At 47.1% G+C, this 24,944-nt stretch overlaps 1 protein-coding gene across 1 annotated transcript in view; it reads left to right on the top strand.

The window, feature by feature from the left end:
- SLC6A11 (solute carrier family 6 member 11) overlaps nt 1-24,944 on the top strand; it is a 124,112-nt gene that overhangs the window by 89,686 nt on the left and 9,482 nt on the right. The window contains exons 7-10 of the mRNA XM_012785228.2: nt 333-436; nt 8,290-8,414; nt 20,211-20,323; nt 23,225-23,362. Coding sequence (XP_012640682.1) covers nt 333-436; nt 8,290-8,414; nt 20,211-20,323; nt 23,225-23,362 — 480 coding nt within the window. The remainder of the gene's footprint in view (nt 1-332; nt 437-8,289; nt 8,415-20,210; nt 20,324-23,224; nt 23,363-24,944) is intronic.

Here is a 24,944-nt window from a genome sequence, read left to right as displayed (position 1 = left end):
GGCTTGACTGTCCCTTGTGGGGTGTTCCCAGAGGGCAGGGGGCTTGGCTGTCCCCTCGTGGGGTGTTCCCAGAGGGCAGGGTGGTTGACTGTCCCCTCGTGGGGTGTTCCCAGAGGGCAGGGGGCTTGACTGTCCCTCGTGGGGTGCTCCCAGAGGGCAGGGGGCTTGACTGTCCCTCGTGGGGTTCTCCCAGAGGGCAGGGGGCTTGACTGTGCCTCGTGGGGTGCTCCCAGAGGGCAGGGTGCGGGCAGACACTTCGGAGGCTAGGGCCACCCTCTCACCACATGTCTGACTTCTTCTCTTGATGCCGGTGTCTTTGTGCCTTCCTGCAGGTCTGGGTAGATGCTGGAACGCAGATCTTTTTCTCCTATGCCATCTGCCTGGGCTGTCTGACTGCTCTGGGAAGTTATAACAATTATAACAACAACTGCTACAGGTGAGCATCTCCCTGGCCCTGCCCGCCTCCACCAAACCCAGAGCCCCCACGCCGCCGGGCTGGGGTATGGCCGTCTCCCCACCTTGCCCTCCTGCCCCAGGGGGAGACACCTGGGCTGTTTGTTGGCTTTCTCTGCCCAAGCATCACAGAATGGGCCCCCAGAGGAGCTGGGACAGCAGCAGGCGTGCTAGAGTCTGTTCCAGGCTGCAAAGCGAATCCAGCCCTGCAATCTCTTCCGGGTCTCAGGGTCGCCCTGTATGGTAAAGATTTGCCCCAGGGTGGGTAAGTGACTTGCCCAAGGTCACACAGCTAGCAAGTAGCACTTGGAGGGCCTTGTCCATCTACTTTCTATTCAGAAACCTTCTTGCCCTTTCTCACTTGACTGTAAGGTCCTCTCCTGCCCCACCTGGAGTGGCCAGTGACCCACATTGGCCCTCAGCCTAACTGGCCTCCCTGGTCTCCTGCAGCTGGCGGCCCCAGGGATAGGGGGGTTCAGGGGTCCAAGGCTATCTGAGCCCTGACCACCTGACCTCTCACGGCTGCAGCCTGAGTTGTTCAGTGGGGCTGAGACCCACAGAGGGCAGGGGACTTGCCCAAGGTCACCCAGTGGCACATGGTGGAAGTTACGGTATAGGATGATGGTCTATTTGTTGAGGTCTCTGCACCCTTGAAGTCAGGGCTGGCACGCAATAGGTGAAGATTTCCTGGATGGACGGACTCTTCCTTAGAGTTAAGATGGGTGGGGAACGTTTCCATGTTGGAAGGCCACGTTAACCTAGCTGTAATCAAATAAGGCCACGTTCAAGAAACTTCAATTAGATATACTTAAAAATGTACATTATTTTGTAAAAATCTAACTATTATGTACTTAATAATTTCAAAAAATGAAAGCTATTTGTTAATGTTAAAGTTAACTAACCTTTTAATGACTTCATTGTGTTTGCTTTGGGTTGGAAAGCATTTGAATGTTTGGTTGCAGGATGGAGGTCCACAATTTCAGTTGATCTTCTAGATGGGTGTCAGTCACTTGTGACCTTAAGGGCGTCTTGATTTGGGTTAGGTGGGAGACTGTAGATTCACAGCAATAAGTGGTTGAAAGCAAGAAAGCATTTTTGGGGGCATGTTGCAGAAGGCGTGGGTATTCTACTGCATTTCCCATATTTCAACTGGATCTTCCTTAGCATCAAACAATAACTAAAATGTCATCTACCGAGAGCTCAACCAATTCCATCTGTAGTTTGTCAGGTGCCTTGGTGATGTCATCTAGGTGAGGCTGAATGCTAATTTGAGTGTGATGTCATGATTCTCAAAGTCAGTGAACCTTCCACTGTATTCTCCAATTAATAGTTCTGTAATGGCTGTGTACTCTTCAAAGGACTTGCTTATGTCATCCTGCTCATCAATGACCTTTGCTAACTGGGGAAAATGTTCTTCTAAAATTTCCTTTTGAAGAAGTATTTTGAAAAAAGCTATCTTTTTGCAAAATGCTTGGGGTTTTCTTTGCCACATATCATATATAGACTTAGTTTTACCTTGCAAAGAAATAGTCAAGTCATTTTGATTTGACATGGTATCACACAGAAATGTTGCATTCTTATAGAAATCTTCTTTCAATAATTCACATTGCTGATTCTGTTCTTCATAAAATTTAATGATCTGTTCTTGCAGAGATAAAATGTTGGCTAACACCTGCCCCTGCCATAGCCAACACACTGTAGGATGATATGGCAAATCCACACTGAATACCTCATCGTTCAGCTTTAGTGTGTTATGAAACTGATGATGCCGTATTGCATTTGCACAAATATGGTTAACAATATTTATAACTTGTCACAAAGTGTCCATTAAAATAATAGCCTTAGCATAGAGATTTTGCTGATGCAAGATACAATGAAAAGAAATGAAAGTATCTGGATCTGTTAATACTTTTTTATCTGTGCAATAAACCCTTCATGTTTTCCTGTCATGGAAGGTGCACCGTCTATACATACACTCACTAAATTTACTAAATTCAGTCCAACTTCACGACATTTATCTAGAAAGTTGTTGAAGGTATCTATTCCCTGTGTTCTGTTTGCAAGAGTGCCCAAAGTGAGTAACTCTTCATAGCAAAGAAAATCTTCTGTTATGACCCGAATGAAGTCTAAAACCCATGCCAAGATAGTAGTATCAGTTAATTCATCCAAAGCAATTGAATAATATATATTTTCCTTTTGAAGTATTGCATGAAGTTGTTCTGTTAAGTTAAAGGCTAATTCATGCTGCCAATCAGTTATTGTTCTCCTTGAAAGAGGCAGTTATTTGTACTTTGAAACATCATCAGGGTCTAAGCATCCTGCAACTTTGGTGATGCATTCTTTCACAGTTTCTACGTCACTGAATGGCTTCCCTTGTTTCCCGAGTATATAAGCTACTATATAAGTTGCTTTGGTGGCATTATTTCCAGGTCTTATTGTTGCTTGAAAGAATTGTCTTTGCTTTTGCTTTTCATTTTTTAATTTCTGCAGTACAACCTTTCATGCCTGTCGCTCTGATTTAAAATATTTATGGTCCTTATAGCGTTATCCTTCTGATGAGCATTGAATTTCTTTAATGTTGACATTACAGTATCACACAGCAAGCAAATCATTTTATCTTTAGCAGGAACAAGATAATATTACAATTCCCAACCCTCATTTAAAAATCTGTCTTCTTCCTTCAGAAGAAAAATCTGTTCTCTTGGTCTTCTTTGACATCATGGGCTATTAAGCAGACAGAATTTAAAAATACTGTTGACCTATGCAACTATTCACAAATTCCACTTCAAACAGAAACACAGTGCACCCTTGTCAAAAGCTGATAACAGACTGGTGTACTCGACCCCCATAAACTCTCACCAACCAGCCTCGTGCAGAAGTGGTGCCAGTCAGGCGGGGGAAGTGAGCACTAAATCATGATCCTAGCAGCCTTTAATTTAGCCCTTATGGTTTACTAATGTTCTAATTGTGCTGGACAATCTGGGAAGATTATTTCATTGAAACTTGTTTTCTTCTTTAGTATTTCATTTAAAAAATAAAAATATAAAAGGTGAATAAAAATGTATTAATAAAAATAAAAGGATTTGTTCTGTAAAATTTGGATTCAGTCAAAAGACCGCAATTAAGGACCTAGAAGGCCACATGTGACCTTAAAGCTGCAGGTTCCCAGCCTTTGTCTAAGAGCTCCTTAATCAGGGAAAGATCATGGAATGACAGCAGAACCCTCCCTGATCACACACTAGTTAGGCAAGGAAGGGAGGAAGGAGTTTTTCAACAAATGATTCTGAGATGGGATAAGTATTAGGGGTAATAAATTATTAATAGATCCTTTACTTTATCCCATATATTCACCATAAGAAGTGACAAATTGATTAAAGAGTTAAATGTTTTTAGAAAGAAACTATTCTATAACTAGGAATAGAATATTGATTCCAGAATGGGAAAAATGTAGAAAAAATAATTAAAGAAATCACAAAGGAAGTGACAGATTGGTCCACATAAAAATGTAAAACTTCTAAATTTTTGGAAAGAAACTGAGAAAACTATTCAAAATAGCCACCTCTGCACAATGGAACTGGAAAGTCAGAGGTGGGGAGGTGGGCTCTTTCCTACTTGTACCTCCTATGCAATTTAAATGGGTTTTTGTTTTGTTTTGTTTTAACTCCACATACATATTTCTTTTATAATTTAAAAAAATCAAGTTAATATAAATATCATCTACATACTTTATCTCCAAATAACATTTGAAAATCATCTGCAAAACTAAAGGGCATACGAACAACATATAGTAAGAAACTCAAAGGGTTTATTATGTTCATAATATGTAAAAACTACTAACAGATCAACACGGAAAACACTAAAACACCAATAGAAAAATAAGCAGCTCCACACGAGTAGAGTTTATAAAAAAAAAAGAAAGAAAAAAAAAGAAAAATAAGCAGCATGCTCTTAAAATAATGAGATTGTTTTTCTCAACCAGCAACTTGGCAGTGGTCTAAAAATGGATCCTGACCCATATAGGCAAGGACGCCTCAGACGGTCATGTCACACTCCACTGGTGGGATGGAAACCCGGAAGTAACGACGACATCGCTTGATCATTGTGTGGCGCAAGTGGCACCGTGCATTTGAAATAGCTTTTGTAAATGATCAGTCCCTCCCACACTATCCTGTCTTCGATAAGGAAGTGAGGCTCGTGGAGGCAGTCCCCAGCCAGACATGCCAGAGCCAGGACTCTGCCCAAGGTCTCAGCGCCCATCCCTGGGCCATCTGTTGCATCTTTCTGGAAGCTAGTGTAGTGACGGCTTCGCTAACTCGTTTGTTAAGTCAGCAGCGCGTGCTGTGTGTCTACCGAGTGCGAGGTGCTGGAATACTGCCTCGGGGGAGCCAGACAGCAATGGCACAGTCTATAGAGTTTGTATTAGCATTTTGGGGAAACTGAAGCACTGAGGAAGTCAAAGTGGGCAGGTCCAACCTGCTGAAAAGAAAGTTATTGTAGAATCCAGTGTGCCATTAGGCAGCGAATTCTGTTCCTGGGGCCTCTGAACAAGGTGATCGGGTATTGCTGGATGACAAAGAGATGCCACAGAGAGGGGCGGCCAGACCGGGCTGTCTGCAAGAGCGCCTCCAGGCTTCTACGGAAGATGTGCATCTGGGTGGTAAGAGGTAAAGCTCTTTGTCAGCCACGATACAGAATATGAACCATGGACAGGAAGGGAGAGGCACGTGGATAGGAAGAAGAGCACAAGCAGGCTTCGGGTCCGGGCTGAGTCCCACCCCCTGGGGACCCTGGAGAGAGGCGCTGTCCGCATATAGTGTTCACCTTGTCTGTGTTGGCGGCGCAGGGCCTCCTGGCCGGGCATGGCAGAACTCACTTGGCGCCTGCCGCCCCCAGCCAGGCCGCCAGCACCACGAGGACACAGGAGTGCGTGTTCCCCACTGCCGCCCTCAGACTGAGCCCAGTGCGGGCTCGCACGCAGGGAGTGAGAAAGGAGCCACCTGTTACAAAAGCGAGGAGACAGTGGCCCATGGAGGTTGTCACTTGCTTGTGTTCACTTTGCCAGTGATAGAGTGTGGCCCTTCACCCGAGTCTCTCTGGCTCCTGCAGCCCTGTTCCCGACTACCAAGGACGGCCAGCGGTTTGTTCCGAACTCCTGGAGTTAAAGAGGGCTGGGCCAAGACTGCCTGTCTCCAGCCCGTGTCTGGAGGGAGTGGCAGCTTTCTTCCCCGCCGAGCACGTGCTGTGTGCTGGCCTCTGCAGACCCCTCTGCTCTCCCCCTCGACAGGGAGGGTTTTATTCCCTCTTTCCCATCAGCAGAAGAAAGCAAATCCCCTGGGTGATACTTAAAACCAAAAGGTTCATTTTATTTCCGTTTCCAAATTGTTCTGCAAGTGGGTCCTCCCAACTCCGACGGAGTGAATTAGCGCCCTCTCTGCTGACAGCCCAGCAGCTTCTGGAGGGCTCAAAGCCAGCTCAGCTCTTGCTGACTTCAAAGCCCTGTTACACAAGCCCGTCTAGTCCCCTAGACGGAAGCAGGGGAGGAATTAGGGGCAGGAACGGAGCAGGCCAGGCAGGGAAAATCCTCCCTTTGGGAGACAGCCTGCATAGCTCCCTCTGCTGGAAGGCGGGGTCCTCTGGGGCCTGGGACGAGGGGGCAGGTCATGGGGCTCGAAGGGGCCTCGGGTCCCTGAAGTGCTCCTCTGTCCCTCCATCTGTCTGTCTGTGGTGTGAGGAAGTCACTCGAGAGGCCTCTGCCGGAAGACAGGGATTTCATAACAAGGGACATTTGGTTTTCAGCACCCAGGTGGATGCCCAGAGATAACTTTCAAAAGTCAGGATTTGGAAGTCTTAATTCTTAGGGTGCGTCATGTCTGTTTAGCTCCTGGAAGGATTATGGGCTTTGGTGTCTGCGACAGCTGGATTCACGTCCCCCATTCACCGCCTGACGGTGACCCCTGGAGCATGTAACTCGCTTGCCCCAAGCCTCAGGGTCCGGTGAGACCTAGCATGGGGCCTGGGGCGCTGCAGACCCTCACAGCAGGGGACAGGAGAGTTCCGGAGTGTGGTGCATGTGCGACACTTGCCACCTCCTCCGCACTGGGGGAGAAGTCGGGGCCATTTTGCCTCAGGCCTTAGGAAATGGGCGGAAGGACCGGACTTACACAAACCTGAGGAATAATTCTGCCCCACCCTGGACTAAGCTGCCTTTCCTTTTGAGCGGCGAGACATCCGGCTTGCAGAGTGCCCAGGCCTGCCGGCCCGGCCAGCATGCAGTGGCAGAAGAGCTCTCTCCCGGGGCCTGTGTCGCTCACCCGCTGCCACTGCGCTGCTGTGTAACAGACGGCCCCAGCTCTCGGGCTGCCCGCGAGTGTCTGGTTCATGGCTCACGAGCCGCTGGGCAGCGGCGGAGGCTCTTCTCCAGGCTGTGGGTTGGGGGCTGCAGGGTCCAGGCCAGGCGCAGGTCTGCTCCACGTGCGGAAGGGACGGCAGCACCCTCGGGAAGTTCTTCCCACGGAATCACAGGAACGAGCACAGAAATGGACAAGCCGGGCATGCAGGCACGTCTCAGGCCTCTGTTTGTGCCACGTCTGCTAACGTCCCTTGTCCAAAATAAGCCATGGTTGATCTAGTGCAAGATCCAAGAGACCCTGTTATCCAAGGACCTTGTCTTGTAGCCAGTGAAATGCGGTTCAAAGAGAAGATAGTGCCGGGAGAATTGGAACCCAAGGCTCCTGACCTCCAGTCCAGTGCTCTGTCCATTATGCCCTTACTCCTAGGGTCATCACAAGGCAACAAACAGGGTGCTACAGCCACCAACAACATTAGTGTGACCTTTGGTTGTATTACAAAAAGTATGGTGTCAGGAGAAGAGGTTAGAGTCCTAGGATCCTCGAGTCTAGTCCTGGCTGTGACAATTGGAGAGGGGCTGGGCGTGCTAGAGCATACAGAGTGAGTGAGGCCAGCCCGCCACCCACAGGGATGCACTCTGGGCCAGGCATGCCTCTGGCAGGAGATTGGACGAGGTCACCTGGGAGCTCCACCCTGTTCAGTGAGGGTGCTGGCGCAGCGGAATGACTGAGTCCCAAGTCCGGGCACTGCTGCGGCTGAGATTCTGAAGGACTGACTCCCGATTCGGCCACGTGCGGGTGCTGAGCCCAAGGCAGGGCGCTGGGACTTGAAGCTGCCTTCTGCATCTTGACAGAGCGCCATCCTTGCAGTCCGATTGCTCCTGAGGCCTGGCTTCAGGCTGGAGAGCCCCTCCCAAGAGCAGGCCACAGTCACTGCTTCAGTAAATCTCTGCATGCGGGCTCCGGCCTGGAAGGGGCTGCCCGGCACAGCCGGAGAGCAGGGACCGAGGAGGGGGCTGCAGACGCTGCTCCCAGGAGCAGGGGCCGCGCCAAGCCCCGCCCCCAGAGGCTGCTGAGCGCTGAGGGTGGGGCCCCTGCTCCCACCCTGGGAAGCGCCGTTTCACCCAGAGCCATTTCCCACCCTCCTTGCTTTGAGCTCCCAGGAACAGCGTCCTCTCGCTTTCCCCGGCCTTCCATCCCACCAGGGATTTGGGGAGTGTTGGTTGGTCTCAGGGATTTTCTCACGTGCCAGCCTTCTTTCCTTCCCACTGCCACTCTGTGCTTTTAGTCTGTGACCTGCCTTAGCTTTTGAAATGCAGGCAAAGCTGTGTGACTGTGCGGCAGCTGCCTAACCTCTCTGAACCACAAGTGCTCTACCAGGAAAACGGCCGCTCTGCCCTGCCAGCCCTGCAGGACGGCCACAGGTGCTCAGGCGGAGAGTGTGCACCTGTCCCTCCCCCTGACCCAAGCGCCTCTTGTGCCCCTGCAGGGACTGCATCATGCTCTGCTGCCTGAACAGCGGCACCAGCTTCGTGGCGGGGTTCGCCATCTTCTCGGTCCTGGGCTTCATGGCGTACGAGCAGGGCGTACCCATTGCCGAGGTGGCAGAGTCAGGTAAGTTTGCTGAAGGTGCAGGCGTGCAAGGCCAGGGCGGGCGAGGGAGGCTTCGGGTGGAAACTGCAGTGCAGATACGGTCTTCCTGCTCTGCCCGGTCACCGCCAGGGTTCAGGTCTCAGGGAGTGGCCCACCATCCACCCATAATCCAGGAGTCACCTGGATCACCTTGACGCCTCCTCCCTTCTGAACCCAAGGTGTCCCCAAGTGCTGCTGATTCTGCCTCCTTAACATCTCTGCACTTCCCTCACGTCCCCCTGGCTGCAGACTGTCCCCACTAGGCTGCACCACCGCCACCGTCACCACTCCCTGGCTGCTGCGGGAACCTGCTGCTGCTCTCCGCCTCTGCTGCTGTCCCTTCCATGCCATGCTCTGCCCTACAGAGTGGCGTTTCCACGTGCAACTCTGCACATAATCCTTCTCTGATGCAGAGCCGTTCTTGGCTTCTCATGGTGCTGGGCTCTTAGCACGGCCACAGGGCCGGACACTGCCCCTCCTGTGGCCTCCTCACCTGCCGCGCACCCGACATCACTGCCCACCACGGGGTCTGTTTCACCTCTGCAACGTGCCTCACGGCTGTTCCCTGTGCCTCACACTGTTCCCTGTGCTTGGAGAGCCTCTCCCCCCTCTGTCCCGTTCCAGGCATAGAATCGCCATGAGTGCGACAGCCTTCAGTGTACATTGACATGTCACTTGTGTCCAACCCACCGTAGGCAGGGCTATCATTGTGAGGTGATTGTGCAAAGTGCAGAAAAACTCTTCCCTTGATTTCCCTGGTGCTTGAATTCCTGGGAATTTCAGTGTATATGAAAAAGTACAAAAATAGTTTGGGTTTACTGACAAATGGAGTTGGCTTCTGACCTCAGACAAATATATGCAGGTTTGTCACCTACAGGCATGTTCAGCAGGACGATTAGCTGAGAGCAGTGCACCACGTCTGGCCTCCCTGATCTGTCTGCTCAGGGCCAGCTCTGCGCCCATTCCTTGTGACAGCCACACTGCCTCCCTCTCGAGCCCTGGCCCAGGATGTGGCCGTTTGCGTTTGGCGTGCAGAGTCTTACCCACCGCGGGGGCAGATCAGTGCGTGTGGACATTGAAAGAGGAGGCTGGTTAGAGCTCTGCTCCATGGCTGCTGAGGGTCCACTGCCCTCCTGATCATGTTTAGTAGAGATACGGGTGAGGTCCCTGCTGAAGTCAGGCAACCAGAGCTAGACCAGAGGATGTTAATACAGTCAGACCACTGGGCACCTACTCAGTGGGCAGAAACTGTCACATGTTATCTCATGTGATCTTTAGCTCAGTCCTCTGAAGTTGCGCTTTTTCTATCCCCATTTTACAGATGAAAAAACAGGTTCAGAGAGGTGAGGTCACTTACCTTAGGTCACACAGGCTGGCAGTGACAGAGCTGGAACTGAACTGAGCTCATGCTGTGACCACTCCATCCCACTGTGGCCAGAGTACCTGGCACTTCACGAAATGCCACTGCCTCGTCCTCACTGTAAACCACAGCAGCCCTGCGAGGGGGGATCATTACCTTCTCAACAAGAGCTTTACTTTCTGTTGAGAATCCATTTCCACCTCTATAGAATGAACGCCCTGATTCCCTCCTCATAGCGTTAAGTGAGAGAGTATATCTACAGCGCTGTTGTTATTCTTTTTGTCATTGCTGCCATTTTACAGATGAATCCCAGAGAAGAGTCATAGAAAGGAAAAGAGCTAACTAAAAGTAAATTTTGTTGGATCTGGTTTTCTTTCTCACTTAAAATGGAAAGCATATTCACCATAGAAAAATACAGAAATATTGACAAAGGAAAACACATTCAATCCAAATCCAATACAACAGTTCGAGGTTATCCTGCTAAGATTTTTCATGCATATGTAGCTGTAAGTGTTGTGATCAAAACTGGAACATATTATCCTCGCTATCTCATAGGCTGAATTTTCCACTTACAATAAAACCTGAAGAGCTCAGTAAAAGGAGATCGCCACCGTGAGTTTTGATGGCTGCACGGCGTCCGCCGGATGGACGCACCGTAGCCAATTTACTTGGCCCTGCCCTTCAGGCCTGGGTTAGCTGTCTTTCACACACTACCTCGTGAAATGCTCGTGGCTCCTTGGCCAGGCAGGCTTCATCAGGGCCTCCGCCCGTGGGCTGCGCAGACTGTGCCCTGCACAGCTCCGCAGACGCTGGTCACGCAGCAGCTCTGGGCTGTGTCCGCCCATTACGGATGGGGACTCTGTAGTTCAGGGAGGGGAAGTGGTTCACCGAGGATCACCCAGCTCCTGAGTGATGCAGGTGGACCTGGCTTTTCCTGCTCGCTTTCTTGTGTCGATCCTGCCGCCAAGCGGGGAAGCCTCCTCTATGCCCCCGGTTGGGGTGGTGGTCAGAACAAGATTCTCTTTAGGAGTCTGCCATTAGGAGAAATGCAACTTGCAACTAAATATGTAGCCAACTCACCTTTCTCAGAAGGACCTGAGCTCACTTACTGAGGAATGATTTTTGGACGATACTTAATTAGATGCCAGCATACTTAGTGGGATGTCCTGGCAAAACCTTGGAGACTGAGCCAGGGAGCAGAATGCATGTCTTCCAGGGCTCAGATTTTGCCCTCTCCTAAGCCCAGTGCCCAAGATACGCTGACCTCCCCCCATGTCCTCCAGTCTGTCTCTGACACTTTTGCAGTAAGGGTGCTCTCTCCTGGAGTAGAGATTTTACATAACTTATAGTTGGGTCTTGCATTTTTTTTATCCAGTCTGATAATCTGTACCTTTTACCTGAAGTATCTTATCCATATGCATTTTGTAATTATTAATATGGTTAGGTCCCGAAGTCTGTTTTAAGGCAGAAACTGTCAGAATAATAATCAGAAATGGGAAGTGTCAGTTGTGTGGTGGAAGTGCAGAGTGATGTTATTAACTCTAAGTAGACTTTGATAAGTTACAGTGTATCTTTTTAGCCCAACTGCTTAGAAAATAATAAAAAAAGTAGAGCTAAAAAGCCAATGGAGGAAATCAAATTAAATATTAAAAAATATTGATCAGCCCAAAAGAATGCAGGAAAAGTACAACAGAGTAAAACAAAACAAAATAAAAACAGAAATCCAGAAAGAAAACAAATACAAAACAGTGGTCTTAAACCCAGCCATATCAATAATTACATTAAATGTAAATGGACCAAACCCACCAATTTAAAGGCAGATTATCAAACTGGATTGAAAAAATAAACAAGACCCAACTATAAAATGTCTAAAAGAGACACACTTTAAATTTTAAGGCACAGTTAGATAAAGTATAAAAGAATAGGTAAAGGTATACTGTGCAAACAATAAGCGTAAGAAAACTGTCTTGACTATATTAGTATTAGCCAAAGTCTAGGAGTATTACTAGAGATAAGGAGGGACACTTTGTAATGATAAAAGGAGCAATTAATTAAAAAGACATAACAATTCTAAGTGTGTTTACACCTAATAACAGAGATTTGAAATACATAAACTTAAAACTGATAGAACTAAAGGGGAAAATAGATAAATACAGTTGGAGACTTTAGCACCTCTCTCTCACTAATGATAGAACAATTATACAAAATTTCAATAAAGACATAGAGATCTGAACAATACTACCAATCACATTAACTTAATTGACATTTATTAAACATTACACCTAAATAACTGTAGAGTACAATTCTTTTCAAATGGACATAGAACAGTCACCAAGATAGACCATATGCTAGGCTATAAAATAAGTCTCAATGTATTTAAAGAGGTTGAAATTATACAAAGTGTGTTTTCTGACTATTACCAAATTAAGTTAGACATCCATAACAAAGGATATCTAGAAAATCCCTAAGTATATGTAAATTAAACAACACACTTCTAAATATCCCATGGTTCAAAGGAGAAAATATTTCAAACTTAATGGCAATGAAAACACAACATATCAAAATCTGTGGGATCTAGTTAAAGTACTTAGAAATTTATAGCATTAAATACCTATATTAGAAAAAATAAGGATTTAAAATTTTATATCTGAATTTCAATCTTAAGAAGCTAAAAAGGAAGTAAAAATTAAACCCAATGTAAATAGAAGTAAAGAAATAATAAAAATAAGATATACAAATAATAGAGCATATCTTAAAAGCCAAAATGTGGTCTTAGACAAGATGAACAAAATTTATAATGCCTTAGCAATACTAATCAAGGAAAAAATTAGAGAAAACACAAATAACTAATATCAGGAATGAAAGAGGTGATATGGCTACAGATTCTGTAGACATTAAAATTGAAAATATGGGAATATCATGAAAAACTTCAAGCTAATACATTTGATAATGTAAGTTATATGGGAAAAATTCTTTAAAAATATAACTTAATCATACTAAAGAAGAAATTTAAAAGCTCTTTATCTTTTAAAGAAACTGATTTCATTATTTAAAACCTTTTGAATAAGAAGACTCCAGGCCTTGATGGTTTTACTAGTGAATTCTATCTAACATTTATTAAAGACATATCAATCTTACACAAACTCTATTAAAACTTAGAAGAGGTAAGATTTCTGAGTATCTGAGAACAAGGACAGCTATCTAGCTACTTATCTCTCAAAATTTTCTTCCCAAACCACAAGAAAAAACCAAGAAAGTAAAAGTATATTCTACATAAAATCATGTCACCTGCAAATAACTGAAACAGAAAGAAAAATCACCAAAATTCCAGGGCACAGTTTTTCAAATGACTGCTCATGGCTGCATAGCTGCAAGGCTTCATGGTGAGAGCAAAGGTAGACTGGGAAAAACCATGGGAAGAACAGAAGAGGGAGGCAAGCAAAGGATTCTAAGGCTGATTTGGAGCAATCACCAGATTAAATCCACTCTAAATCTGAAACTACTGAAAAGGATCCAAGGCAGACCCTATAGCATGGACCACAGAAAGGGGTTTGAAATATGTTCTATTTAAAGGGCAAGAACCATTTAAAGGGAGAGACATGGGGTATAATTTAAAGGAGGCACCATGTGAACTCAGGAGGAAAAATAGGGAAAAAAGACAACATTATCTCAGAAGTGAAGAATAAACTACAAAGTGTCCAATAGAAAGTAAACAAGGGGCATTAAAGTAAAGTAGGAAGGCAACCAAGTGAATGAAAATGACATAAAGAAGTAAAAATGATTCCCCTCAAAAGAGAAATGGACTACAGGCAAAGAAGAAGTAATATTATCAGAGTCCCTCAAAAAGAAAAATTTAAAAAAGAAACAGAGGTAATACTTAAAACTGTAAGAAAACTTTCCAGAAACGCATAAAGAGCTGAATCTGTACATTAAAAGGACTGCTCAGGTACCAGAGAAAATATGCAGAATGATCGACCCAAGACATCTTAGTAAAGCTCTAAGCTCTCAAAGATATATAAATATAACATGCTTAAGGTTTGCTGGCAAAAAAAAGAAAATATTGAAAACTTTATAAAGGCAAAAGGATTAGCCTGGCATCACACTTTAAAAAAAAACATACAAAAAGCAAGGCAGCAGTGGAACAGAACTTATTTTAATTCATGCAAAAAAAAAGTACGAATCAAAGATTTGATATCTAGCCAAGATTTCTTCAAATATCAAGGCCCAAGAAAACCTATTTTCCACATATATGAATTTAGAGAATTCTGCCCTTGTCAGTCATTTGGAGTACTATTCTAGAGGATGAGCTTTATTCAAGCCAATAATGACCAGGGAAACTTCAGAAAAATGACTGCTGTAGAATAGTTAAAAATATTTAATTGTACATCTAAGACTAAAACCAAAGTGGGGAAGAGGGAGAGGACTAATGTGGAAAGAAATGCTTTGTACTGTCACGAAATAGAAATAATTTTACTAAAAATTGGAAAGAGGAGGAAAAAGGAAAGAGGAAAAAAGTTAAAGCTCATTGTTGTATAGGCAATAGATTGTATTAAAGGATAATGGCAAGGAAAACCCAGAAAAACAAAATTATAAAGATTTAAATAAGAAAACAAGGGCCTAAAGGCATTTAAAAAGGTAAAAGTATGAAGGTAACCACTAGAACACAAATATAAACCCTCCTAAATGCCGAAAGAAATATATAAATAAAATAACAAAAAATACATATCTTACAGAGAAATATAATAAATATAAAAAATAGACATAACTAGAAAATATTTTGAGAGAGTTAAGACAAAACTTATCAATCAAATCAATAAATGTGATGTGCATAACTCACCTCTTAGAGGAAAATGGTTTTCAACTTGGCTCACAAAACAAGACCCAACTATATGCTGCATGTAAAAGGAGGGCCCAAAACAAAGTGATCCACAAAGGCTAAAAATAAAGAAACAGATAATGATTAGCAATGCTGATACCAGAAAAAGTAGAATTCAAGCCCAGAACCATTAAGCATGACAAGGACACTTTTTAATGTGAAAAGCCACAATTTACAACGAAGCCACAATTCACAACACACATGCAAACAATGCACCAAACAACAGCAGCAGTCCTTATGAAGCAAAAACTGTATGAGATGCAAGGAGACATAGTTGGGAACAAATTAGCAATTAGAGAAAACTCACTGTACTAAACACATTTATCAATAAAAACAAAAGAATAATAATAAAGTCCGTTCTCTAAAAGATAAGGAAAACAACAAAGTGAAGCAAAATAAAGTACAAGGAAGAAAATGATAAAGAGAAGATAAAACAGAAATTCATGAGGTGGAAAATAGAAAATAGATCTAATTAATAAATTTAAGTTGTTTTTATTTTTAAAAACTAAAACAGGCAAATCAGATGCTCAAGACAAAAAGGGAGAACATATAAATAAAGTAAGGAATGACAAGGGGAGAAATTGCCATTGAAGTAGAAGAAACTTCTGAAAATTGTAAGAGACTGCTTTGCAGTTATAGGGGCAGAGACCAAGCTTCCCTCCCAGCCTCTCTGAAGATTTGCTGAAATGACTGGCAACAGACAGATTAATAGGAGAAAAAGGCTCACAAATATGTTTAATGTGCATAGCATGGGGGAATCACAGGAGAATGATTACCCAATAACACGATGAAGTCCAGATGTTTATATACCCTTCCTCACAGGGGAAGGAAGGGTCTAGGAATAAATGATTTTCAGGGGAAATACATCAGCCCAAAGAAAGATGTCCTGAGACAAAGTCCTTCTGAGCTCTTGGGAGAGGTGGCAATAAGGTGAGCTCCAGAATTTCACTGTAAACAAAGGTCATCCTCGTATGCAGATAAAGCCTCCCAGGTAATCTGTCCAAACTGCCTTCAGAATAGATGTAAAGTCTTTCTGGGCATGGTGATGACTCCCAGTTTCTTCTCTGGTTAATCTTTCCAGGTTGTTTGATGAGATTCCTAGAAAAGGAGTCTTAAGATAATTACATTTCTTTTGGAAAAATGCTTCCCTAGTCAGATAAGGAAATCCCAAAGAGAGTCTTCCAATCCCTGTGCTTTGGAAAAGAAAGAGAATTAGAGAGACAGGGGGTAGGGTAAGGTCAGGGAGAGACTTTGGTTCTGAAGCTTATTTCTGAAGCCTTCTAAGTTCTTTTAATTCAAAGCACTCAATATGCCAAAATGCCATATTTGGGGGTATTTTTTGAGCCCCAACATAGTCATCTATGCATATAAATTTGAAAACATAGATGAAATGAATATTTCTCTAGTAAAACACAGATTACCAAAATTGACTGTATTTGATTTAAAACACTTAAGTAGTCCAATTTCCATGTAAGAAAGACAAATTTATTGAGGGACTACCCCACAACAAAACACCATGCTCAGGTGGTTTCTCAGAGGAATTCTACCAAACCCTCAAGGACCATACTCTCTAAATTATTCCACAGCATTAAAGGGGAATAAAATCCTCCTAAATCCTTTTATGAAGCATATATAACCTAAACCAGATAAAGACAATATAAAGAAAGAACACTACTGAGACCAATATCATTCATGCACATTGAGGCAAAAATACTAAGTAAAATATCAGCAAACAGAATCCAAAATCACAATAAGAAGGCAATATACCATGACCAAGTAGGATTTAGTCTGGGAATACTGCAAGGTTGGTTTAATGCTAGGAAATCCATTAATATTATATACTATATTAATAGATCTACAAAAATCATAAGATTATCTCCATTAATGCTGAAAAACCTTTGAAAAAATTTCACACACATTTACAACATAAAGTAATAAAGTAGAAATTAAGGAATTTTTTTAAATGACATGTATGTGTGTAAAAGTTTAAAAAGGAAATATTTATAGCATCCTACTCCTTGTGTGAGACAGAAGGGGATATGAGAAAATATGTCTACTCATTTATACAGAAGAAATATAGAAAGGATGAACTAGAAACAAAAGAGAACAGCTTCCTTCGGGGGAGGGAGGGGTGGAACGGAGGTAGTGGAGGGAGGGAGGAAGGGCGAGGAGGCAGCCACACTTTCCCAGGGCATCTTTATTACTGGTCCTGACTCTGGGCAATGTTTCCATGCCTCCCAAGAGAAATAGACTCTCACTCCCTGTGGTGGAGCCTCAAGTGGAACACAACAGTAGCAACTAAAGCTGCCTGCACAGCAAATGAGTAGTGCAACCAGACTGAAGGGGGAGAAAAGACTGAGCTGCCGGACACCGTGATAAGGCGAAAGACAAGAATGACTGTGCTGTGCTCGTATTTGTACAGGGCTGTGCATTCAGAATCCTGCAAATGCTATACGTGTATATTAGGATTGAACAAATAGGTAAATATATTACAGATAATTAGGGTCAGATTTTTCACTCTCTGAGGAAGAAGTTATAAATAACGAAGTAGAGACGTTTGAATTATCTTTAATGGAATTGGAAGTATCAGTATATTAAAACTCATGGTTTCCATGTGTGTCTAGATATAGAAATATACACGTGCATGTGTGCAAGGGCAAACACCCATGTATTTCCTAGCTTTGTGTGCTGAGAGGGCCTGTGAGCATTGTTGCTCCATAGCTGTGCACATACCTGGGGCCCAGGTGTTGGTTTCTAAACACCATTCTCCAGTAAAAGAAACCAGGCTCCTCAGAGAAGTAGTTGATTCCAGTACTAGGGCAAGACAGGATGAAGCTAGAATATTTTTGTGGTATCAAAAAAATAAGGAAGTACTCAGAAAAAGGCAGAGGCATGTCAACAAAGACGTAGGAATCAACCCAAATGAACTCCCAATGGCCAAAGCTGGAACAATTTGAGCAGCAAAATAATGATAGTATTGGTTTGTGATCCATAGAATAAATACCCAGGAGTCCAAACTGATATCAATAAATAATTGAATAATCAAAAATTTAAAAAAAATAATAAATGAATAAATAAATAAATGGGGTGAAGGGACAGCTATTCCTTACAGAAGAATTCTAATTAATAAATATAGAAGGAATGAGGGAAATACCAAATCACCATCAGGCAAACACCATTGTAATGATGGCCACAGGCAACATCCACAAAGGGGTGCTAACATCAGTGGGCAAGAGTTTAAATAGAAACAGGATATTTCCATAATCTCAATATGTTCCCCCTCCAAGATATTTAACAATCAGAAAAAGAGTAACTCTACAGTGAAGAGAGTAACGTTAACCTTAAGTGGTCAAGGCGAACATCGCCAGTGACAAGGCTTGACCGACACGGGCCCCCACACGATACTCCCAGAAGGACACAACATCCTTCTGCGGGTTTCTTGCCCCCAAAACAAAAAGAAAAATGCACAGTCTCAGTCTAATCAGGAGAAGACATCAGACAAACCCATATTAAGAGGCATTCTGCAAAATAACAGCCAGTATACATCAAAAGTGACAAGTTTTGAAGGACAAGGCTGGGGAGCTGTCACAGGCTGGAGAAGACTGAGGAGACACGACCAGTAAGGGCATGTGGCGTTCTGAGTCGAATACTGGAACAGAAAGAAAAAGGTCAAAAGGAGAAAACTAGTAGAAAATGAGTAAGATTTGTGGCTTAATTAATGGTATTGTACCAATGTTAGTTTCCCAGTTATTAAATATTGAATGAGTGCCACTAAAATTAAAAACAAAGCCAGGACAGTCTTTTCTTTGCCGTATGGTATTGGAGTGCCTAGAGAGTGCAGTAAGGTAAGGAAAATAAAAAGCATTACCATTGAAAGGAAGAATAAAACTGTTTCTATCAATAAACAACATGATTGACCAGTCAAAAATCCTAAGGAACCTGCAAAAAAGGAATAAGTGAACTTAGTAAGGTCACAGGACAAAGGACAGTAAACAAAATCTATTATATTTCTTTCAATGTTTGCAACAAACTAGTGGAAAATTTTAAACTTCTGCTCTTAACAAGACACGATTTAGAAAACGAAAAGGCAAACCATAGGCTGGGAGAAAATATCATAATATTCCTCTGATAAAGGATTTATATCCCAAATATATAAGGAACTCACACAGCCTGGTGAAAAGGAAACAACACAATGAAAAATGGACAAAGGACTCAAGCTGTCACTTCATGAAAGAAAATCTATGGGTAAATAATAAATATGTGAAGATACTCAACATTATTAGGCATCAGTAAAATGTAAATGAAAACCATAATGATATAACATCTCACACCCACTATAATGACTAAATTTAAAAGACTGGCAATATTGGCTGTTGGCAAGGACATGGGGCCACTGGAAATCTCAAACGTTGCTGGTAAAACTAAAATGGCATAGCTACTTGGGAAATCAGTTTGGCGTTTCTTAGAAAGTTAAACATATGATTGCCTTATGACTGGGCTATTCCACTTCTACGTAGAACAGACAAAACTCATCTGAGGTGAAAAAAAATCACACTGTTGGTCGCCCAAGGTGAGCTTGGAGAATGAGATGGAGGGACTTCAGAGGGCACGAGAAGGTGAAGGCAGTGTTCAGTATCATGATTGCACTGTGGTTATCTGGGCATATACACTTTGTCAAAATTCTTTGAACTATATACTTAAAATGCGTATTGTATGCAAGTTTTACTTTAATAAAGTTGCTCTTTAAAGTAAAAAACAAATCATCAGAGCTAATGTTTATTAAGCATTTATCTTTTTAAATGCTTTTTGTATTTTGTAACATTTCACTGAATTTTCATAAACCACCTTTTTAGGTAGGGCTTTATTTATTATCCCCATTTTTCAGCTTAGGAAACAGACATAGATCACAGTAAATAATGAAAGAACCAGGATTTGAACCCAGGCCATCTAGCTACAGAGCCTGTGCTCTTGACCACTGTGCTACAGGGCTGGAACATCAGGTGTCTCTCCACTAACATTAAGGAAGTTCAATCCTGGGGACATGCTAACCAAGCCCCCTACTTGCAGCAGCCAAAGTGGGTGAGTGTGGACCTGGGAAATGAGAGAAGAGCCCAAAGGAAGAGAGTCTGAGTGGAACAGCATTTCTCCAAGCCTGGACCTCTAACTACCTACATCAGAGCCACCAGATGTCTAGTCCTTGCTTCACTCTAAACAAACCAAATCAGAATCTCTGGGTGGGCATTTTAACAAGAAACCACACCCTGTTTCATGAGAACAGTAGAGACAGGTCTGTCCAGAGGAAGGTCCATGTGTCAGACCAAATCGGGTTGGAATCCTGGTCTTTCCAGACCCTTGTTTACCTGCCTATGTCTCAATTTGCTTGTCTGCAAAATGGGCATCAGTATAGCACCGGCCACTGGGGCAGCTAGAGATTGAAGTGGTCTGAGTGACAGGCACAGAGGAGGCGCTCGGTGAACACTGGGTTAAAATGGCAGCGGAATGAGGGCCTGGACCCACCCAGCAGCTTTCTCTCCTCCCCCAGGCCCTGGCCTGGCCTTTATCGCCTACCCCAAGGCTGTCACCATGATGCCTCTGTCCCCTGTGTGGGCCACCTTGTTCTTCATGATGCTCATCTTCCTGGGGCTGGACAGCCAGGTAAGAGGCGGGGGAGGGGAGCCCTGGTTGGGGGGCAGCGCCGGCGGACACCACTCGTGGGGCGGCTCCCCAGGCCTGGCCACCGGCCCTGGCCCTGGCGTCGGGGCCCAGACGCCGCCCATTGCCCTGCTGTCCTCCCGCCCCTGCTGGGCTCCACAGACACACCTGCTCGGCCCTCCACGCCTTCCCGGGCAGTTTTCCCTAGTGGGAACTTCCAGTTCCAGTTTTGAAAGCTGCTAGATTCTTCCATGCTGCTAAGCCACACACGACCGACAGCTCGCCTGGCAAAGTGGGCCTGCAACACACGTGCCCTGTCCCCACCCAGTCACTCAGGACATGGGGACAGTAATGCACTTCCTCTCCCTTCCTCCGTCTCGGTGCTGGGGCCACTGTGACAGGCCCCAGGCGGCCGCTGGCCCCTCAGAGCACCAGCTCTGCCCCGCCCTCCCCTGCCTGCCCTGGCTCAGCCCAACCTTAGGCTCCTCGCGGACCCCCAGCAGCCTCCTGGGGAGCAGCCCCTGTGTCTGCACGTGGCGCACACGCGCGAGCCCACCCGAGCACTCTGCAGTCCTTGCCTCAGTTTCTCTGACCCTGTTGTCCCCTCGGTCCCCAGACCTGCCCTCGGCCCTGCTACTCATCCCCGCTGGTTCCCTACGAGCCCCAGAGCACTTGTTCCGCGGAAGCAGCGGCCCAGCCGCCGGCGGGGTGTGGCGGGCAGCGCGGGGCGGAGGCGGCTCTGCAGGCCGCAGGGCCTGCTTCAACAGGGCACAGGCAAAGCAGGCGCCCGGGCCCCCTCGACCTGGCGAGACTCACCCGGCCAGGCCTGTGGGGACAGTGCCCAAGTGGGCTGCGAGGTACCACCCTGCCCCTGACCTGTGCGAGCCCCACGCTGGCAGGTCTGCCAACCCGGCCACGTCCGATTTCTTCCCCTGAACTGCTTCCCGGAAACTGCTCAGTCTCTGGTGCTCAGTCTCGGGTGTTTCTGCCGATATTTCTCCCTCGTTGTTGCCATCACGGGCAGAGGCCTCGGGCCTCGGCAGCTTGCGCGTGGCAGCACAGGCCCGCCTGGCCAAGGGAGGAGGGCTGGGACCTCGGCGCGCAGACGGCCCGGGGCCTGGCACCGAGGCGGCGGCTCTCTGCCCACCCCCACGCCTGCCACACTCGCTGTGCGCCTGGGCCACGTTCTCAGATCAGCGTCACGATAAGCACATGGGCTGGAGCCCCCTTGTCTCCAATTTACAGAGGGAGAAACCGAGGCTCAGAGACAGAGTGCCTTGCTGGGGCGCGCCCCCAGGCCCGTCCGCCTCTTAGCCCACACCCTCCGATGTCTCTTCAGTTTTGATCCCGGATCAACAGCCTCCCTTGAGCTCCATCCCCTTCCTTCCCCACCACCCTGGAGAAAGGACGGGCAAAGCCAGCCTTCGATGCAGAGGCAGGGCGGCCTGGCTCTGGAGGCAGGACAGGGTTTGAGTCCCAGGTCCGCAACTCCTGCCAGCTGTGTGACTTGGGACAGTCACTGCACCTCTCTGCGCTTCATCGGCTTTGCACAGTGAGGATGGAAATGCCTTTCCCGAAGAGGCAAAAGTGAATCCCCCCATGTGACCTTGGGCGAGGTGCTTATTCCCTCCCCTAAGCTTCTGTGCCCTTGAGCCCTCCTCCCTCCCTCCCTTCCTGGAGGCAGGGCCGCACAGTGGTTCAAGCCCAGCCTCTGGAACAAGATTGCTGGGTTCAAACCCAGGCTCTGCCACATGACACCTGTGTGACCCTGGGCAAGTTGCGTACTCCCCTCTGCTTCTGTGTCCTTGTTTATAAAGTGGGGATGCTTATAGTATGCACCACGTGCAGAGTGAATAAATTAGTATATGTTAGCTGCCTCGAACAGCCTGGCACATAGCAAGCACTCATCACTGTCATCATTACCTTTATTCATTTATCAAACATTTTCTGAGGCTGTCCTCTGTGCCAGGCGCTGTGCTAGATGCTGGAGATGGGTCTAAGTGATGTGGCCCTGCCCTCCAGGCTCTGACTTGCTTTTAAGGAAACACACGCCAGCTGCCAGTGTGAGGAGGTGTTCTCAGGGCTAGAAGAGAAGGAGGGTCTGTTCTCTCCTGGAGGGGAAAGGAGGCAGGGTCAGGAAAAGGTCCATGCAGGAGGTCTGCCCAGTTCCAGGAGAACCAGAGGAGGGAGGCTGGTGTGTCAGGATGTTTGGGCTGGCTGTTGACGGGTGGGCAGGAGTTGGGCAGACGTCGCGTGTCTGGCCCTGTGCTCAGCACCCAGGATGCAGGTGCGTAGTGGCTCAGGCTCGGCCAGCACTGCCTGCACAGCCCAGAGACTCACAGCAGAGACACAGAGCTGGCTGTCGGCTCAGCTCTGGACGCCCTCCTCCTGGCAGAGGTGCCTGCCCACCAGGAGCAAGGGCAGGGAACCCTCACAGCCCTGGAGGCCACAGGACTGAGCAGAGCCTGCCACCAAGAGAGCCACTGGCTGCCAGGGGCGTTATAAAGCCTCCAGTCCTGCCCCAAGAGCAGGGGCTGGGCTTCATTTAAATTGCTGCCCCAGACAGGCCCAACATGTAGGCACATGACAGCAGGGGCAGAAGGAGGAGTACTCGATTTGGAGTCTGGAGACCCTAGTTCAAGTCCTGACTGCCATTCCTTGCTGAGTGACCCTGGGCAGGTTGCTTCCAGGGTCAGTGTTGTCACCTGTTAAATGGACGTGCCGGAGCTCTGTTAGTGCTGGGACCGCTGTTCTCAGTCCCTGCGTGCGTGTGTGTGAGTGTGGGGTGCAGGTGAGCCTGGCACGAGGAAGCCCAGGGTCTAGGCCCACTGTGCTTGCCCAGCGCCAGGGCCACCAGGAATGGCCTTTTTCTTGGGTTTCACACCATCGTGTCTCCCCATCCAGTTTGTGTGCGTGGAAAGCCTGGTGACGGCCGTGGTGGACATGTACCCCAAGGTCTTCCGGAGGGGCTACCGGCGGGAGCTGCTCATCCTGGCCTTGTCGGTCGTCTCCTATTTTCTGGGCCTCGTGATGTTGACGGAGGTGAGTGGCGTGCGCTGTGCTGCAGGGGCGCCGCAGGTGCAGGGCAGCAGCGCCCAGCTCTTGGGAACCAGCCGTGTGACCTGGGCCCTGGGCGTGCCCAGCACCTTCCCTGCCATCGGCAGGCCTCTTCCTAGTGGGTCGCTGTGAGGATGAAGCAGAGGTTCTCGTGACGCCCTTGGACAAGGGCTCCATGTCAGTGCACAGCTGAAGGGCACTGCTGTCATTAACAGGGGCTGGGACTCACTTCATCTAGTAGGCGTGAGGACGTGCCTGCCAGCCAGTCCCCAAGAGTCACTCCCGGGTGCAGGGGACAGTGTCACCGCCAGCCCCTACCCTTAGTCCCCTATCACTGGTCTCACGTTCGCGGCAGGCTTTCCTGCCTGCCTGCGAGAACAGGCTGCGCGCCAATACTTGGCACCTCCAGGTGCTGTGTGTTCCAGCCTCGGCCGTCTGCGTGCCCCCGTCCTCCTTGTCCCTGCGGGGCCTGCGGGTTCTCCATGAGCCCCAGTTAGGAATGTCCGGTGAAGCCATGTGTCTCTCCCCTCCGGCAGCCATCTTGCCAAATAAACACTTCCTCTAGTATGTCGGGAAGGTGAGATAGGCATCTTTCTCCTCACATGCAGACAATCAATTTAAAAAGCAAAAAAAAAAAAAAAAAACCCAAAAAACAAACACTGTTGCCTAGAAACAAGAAGAGGTTCTGCACGAAATGTGGAAAGAAACCAGGGAACTCAGAACCCGTGACAGCAGTGCGACACTGAGTCCAGTCTGGGGGGCGCCTGGCCGACGCCACCTTGTCGAGCCTGCCCAGGTCCAGTGCCGCCGCCTCCGGCAGCCGCCTCTGCTCGCCTCCCTCGGCCATGCCCCCAGTGCCTGCTTCCCAGCTCCGCCCACCCCTCACCATCGCCAGGACCCCACGGTCCGCTGCCTGCTGCGGTCACCTGCCTCTCCACCCAGGCCTCGCGGTCCATGAGAACAGGACCAGTCTTTGCTGGGCTTTGTGACCCAGAGCTGGCTTAGGGCCTGGCACAGGTGGGTGCTTGGTGCACAGCAGCTGGGGTTGCCACTGCTCCTAGTCATTGTCACATTAATGAGAGGGATAATCAGTGCTGGAGCAAAGGAACGGGGTGCTTCCCAGCTTCCGCCTCACTTGTCCCAGACAGGGCCCTGGGTGCTGCCGTGAGCAGAGCCTCATTAAGCGCTGGTTAGTTATGCAGAGTAGAGTCTTTGTCACATACAAATTGGAGGGCTAGCCTGATGCGTTACAGAGGCTAATGGGGACGGGATACGGGAAGAGCAAGCGTTGACAGGGCACGGCATCACTGGCTTGGAGCAGGCAGGTGGGGAGCCGCTGGGCCGCCTGTCCCTGGTGCCCCGGCTTGCTGCATCTGGGATGCCCACCCTCTGCCCGAGGCCTCAGATCTGCCCAAGGGGCACCGCGTGGCCCCTGAGGGGCCATCAGGGAGCCAGCACTGCAGCCACCAAGACTGTTAATCAGCAGACACTGGGCTTTACCTGCCAACCTTCCGCCTCCACGGAGGAATATCTGTGAGCAGTGGCACCAGGGAAGTTCAAATTGCCA

This window comes from Microcebus murinus, chromosome 21, assembly GCF_040939455.1.
Source record: "Microcebus murinus isolate Inina chromosome 21, M.murinus_Inina_mat1.0, whole genome shotgun sequence".
NCBI lineage: Eukaryota > Metazoa > Chordata > Mammalia > Primates > Cheirogaleidae > Microcebus > Microcebus murinus.
This window is presented reverse-complemented; position numbering and strand designations above follow the sequence as displayed.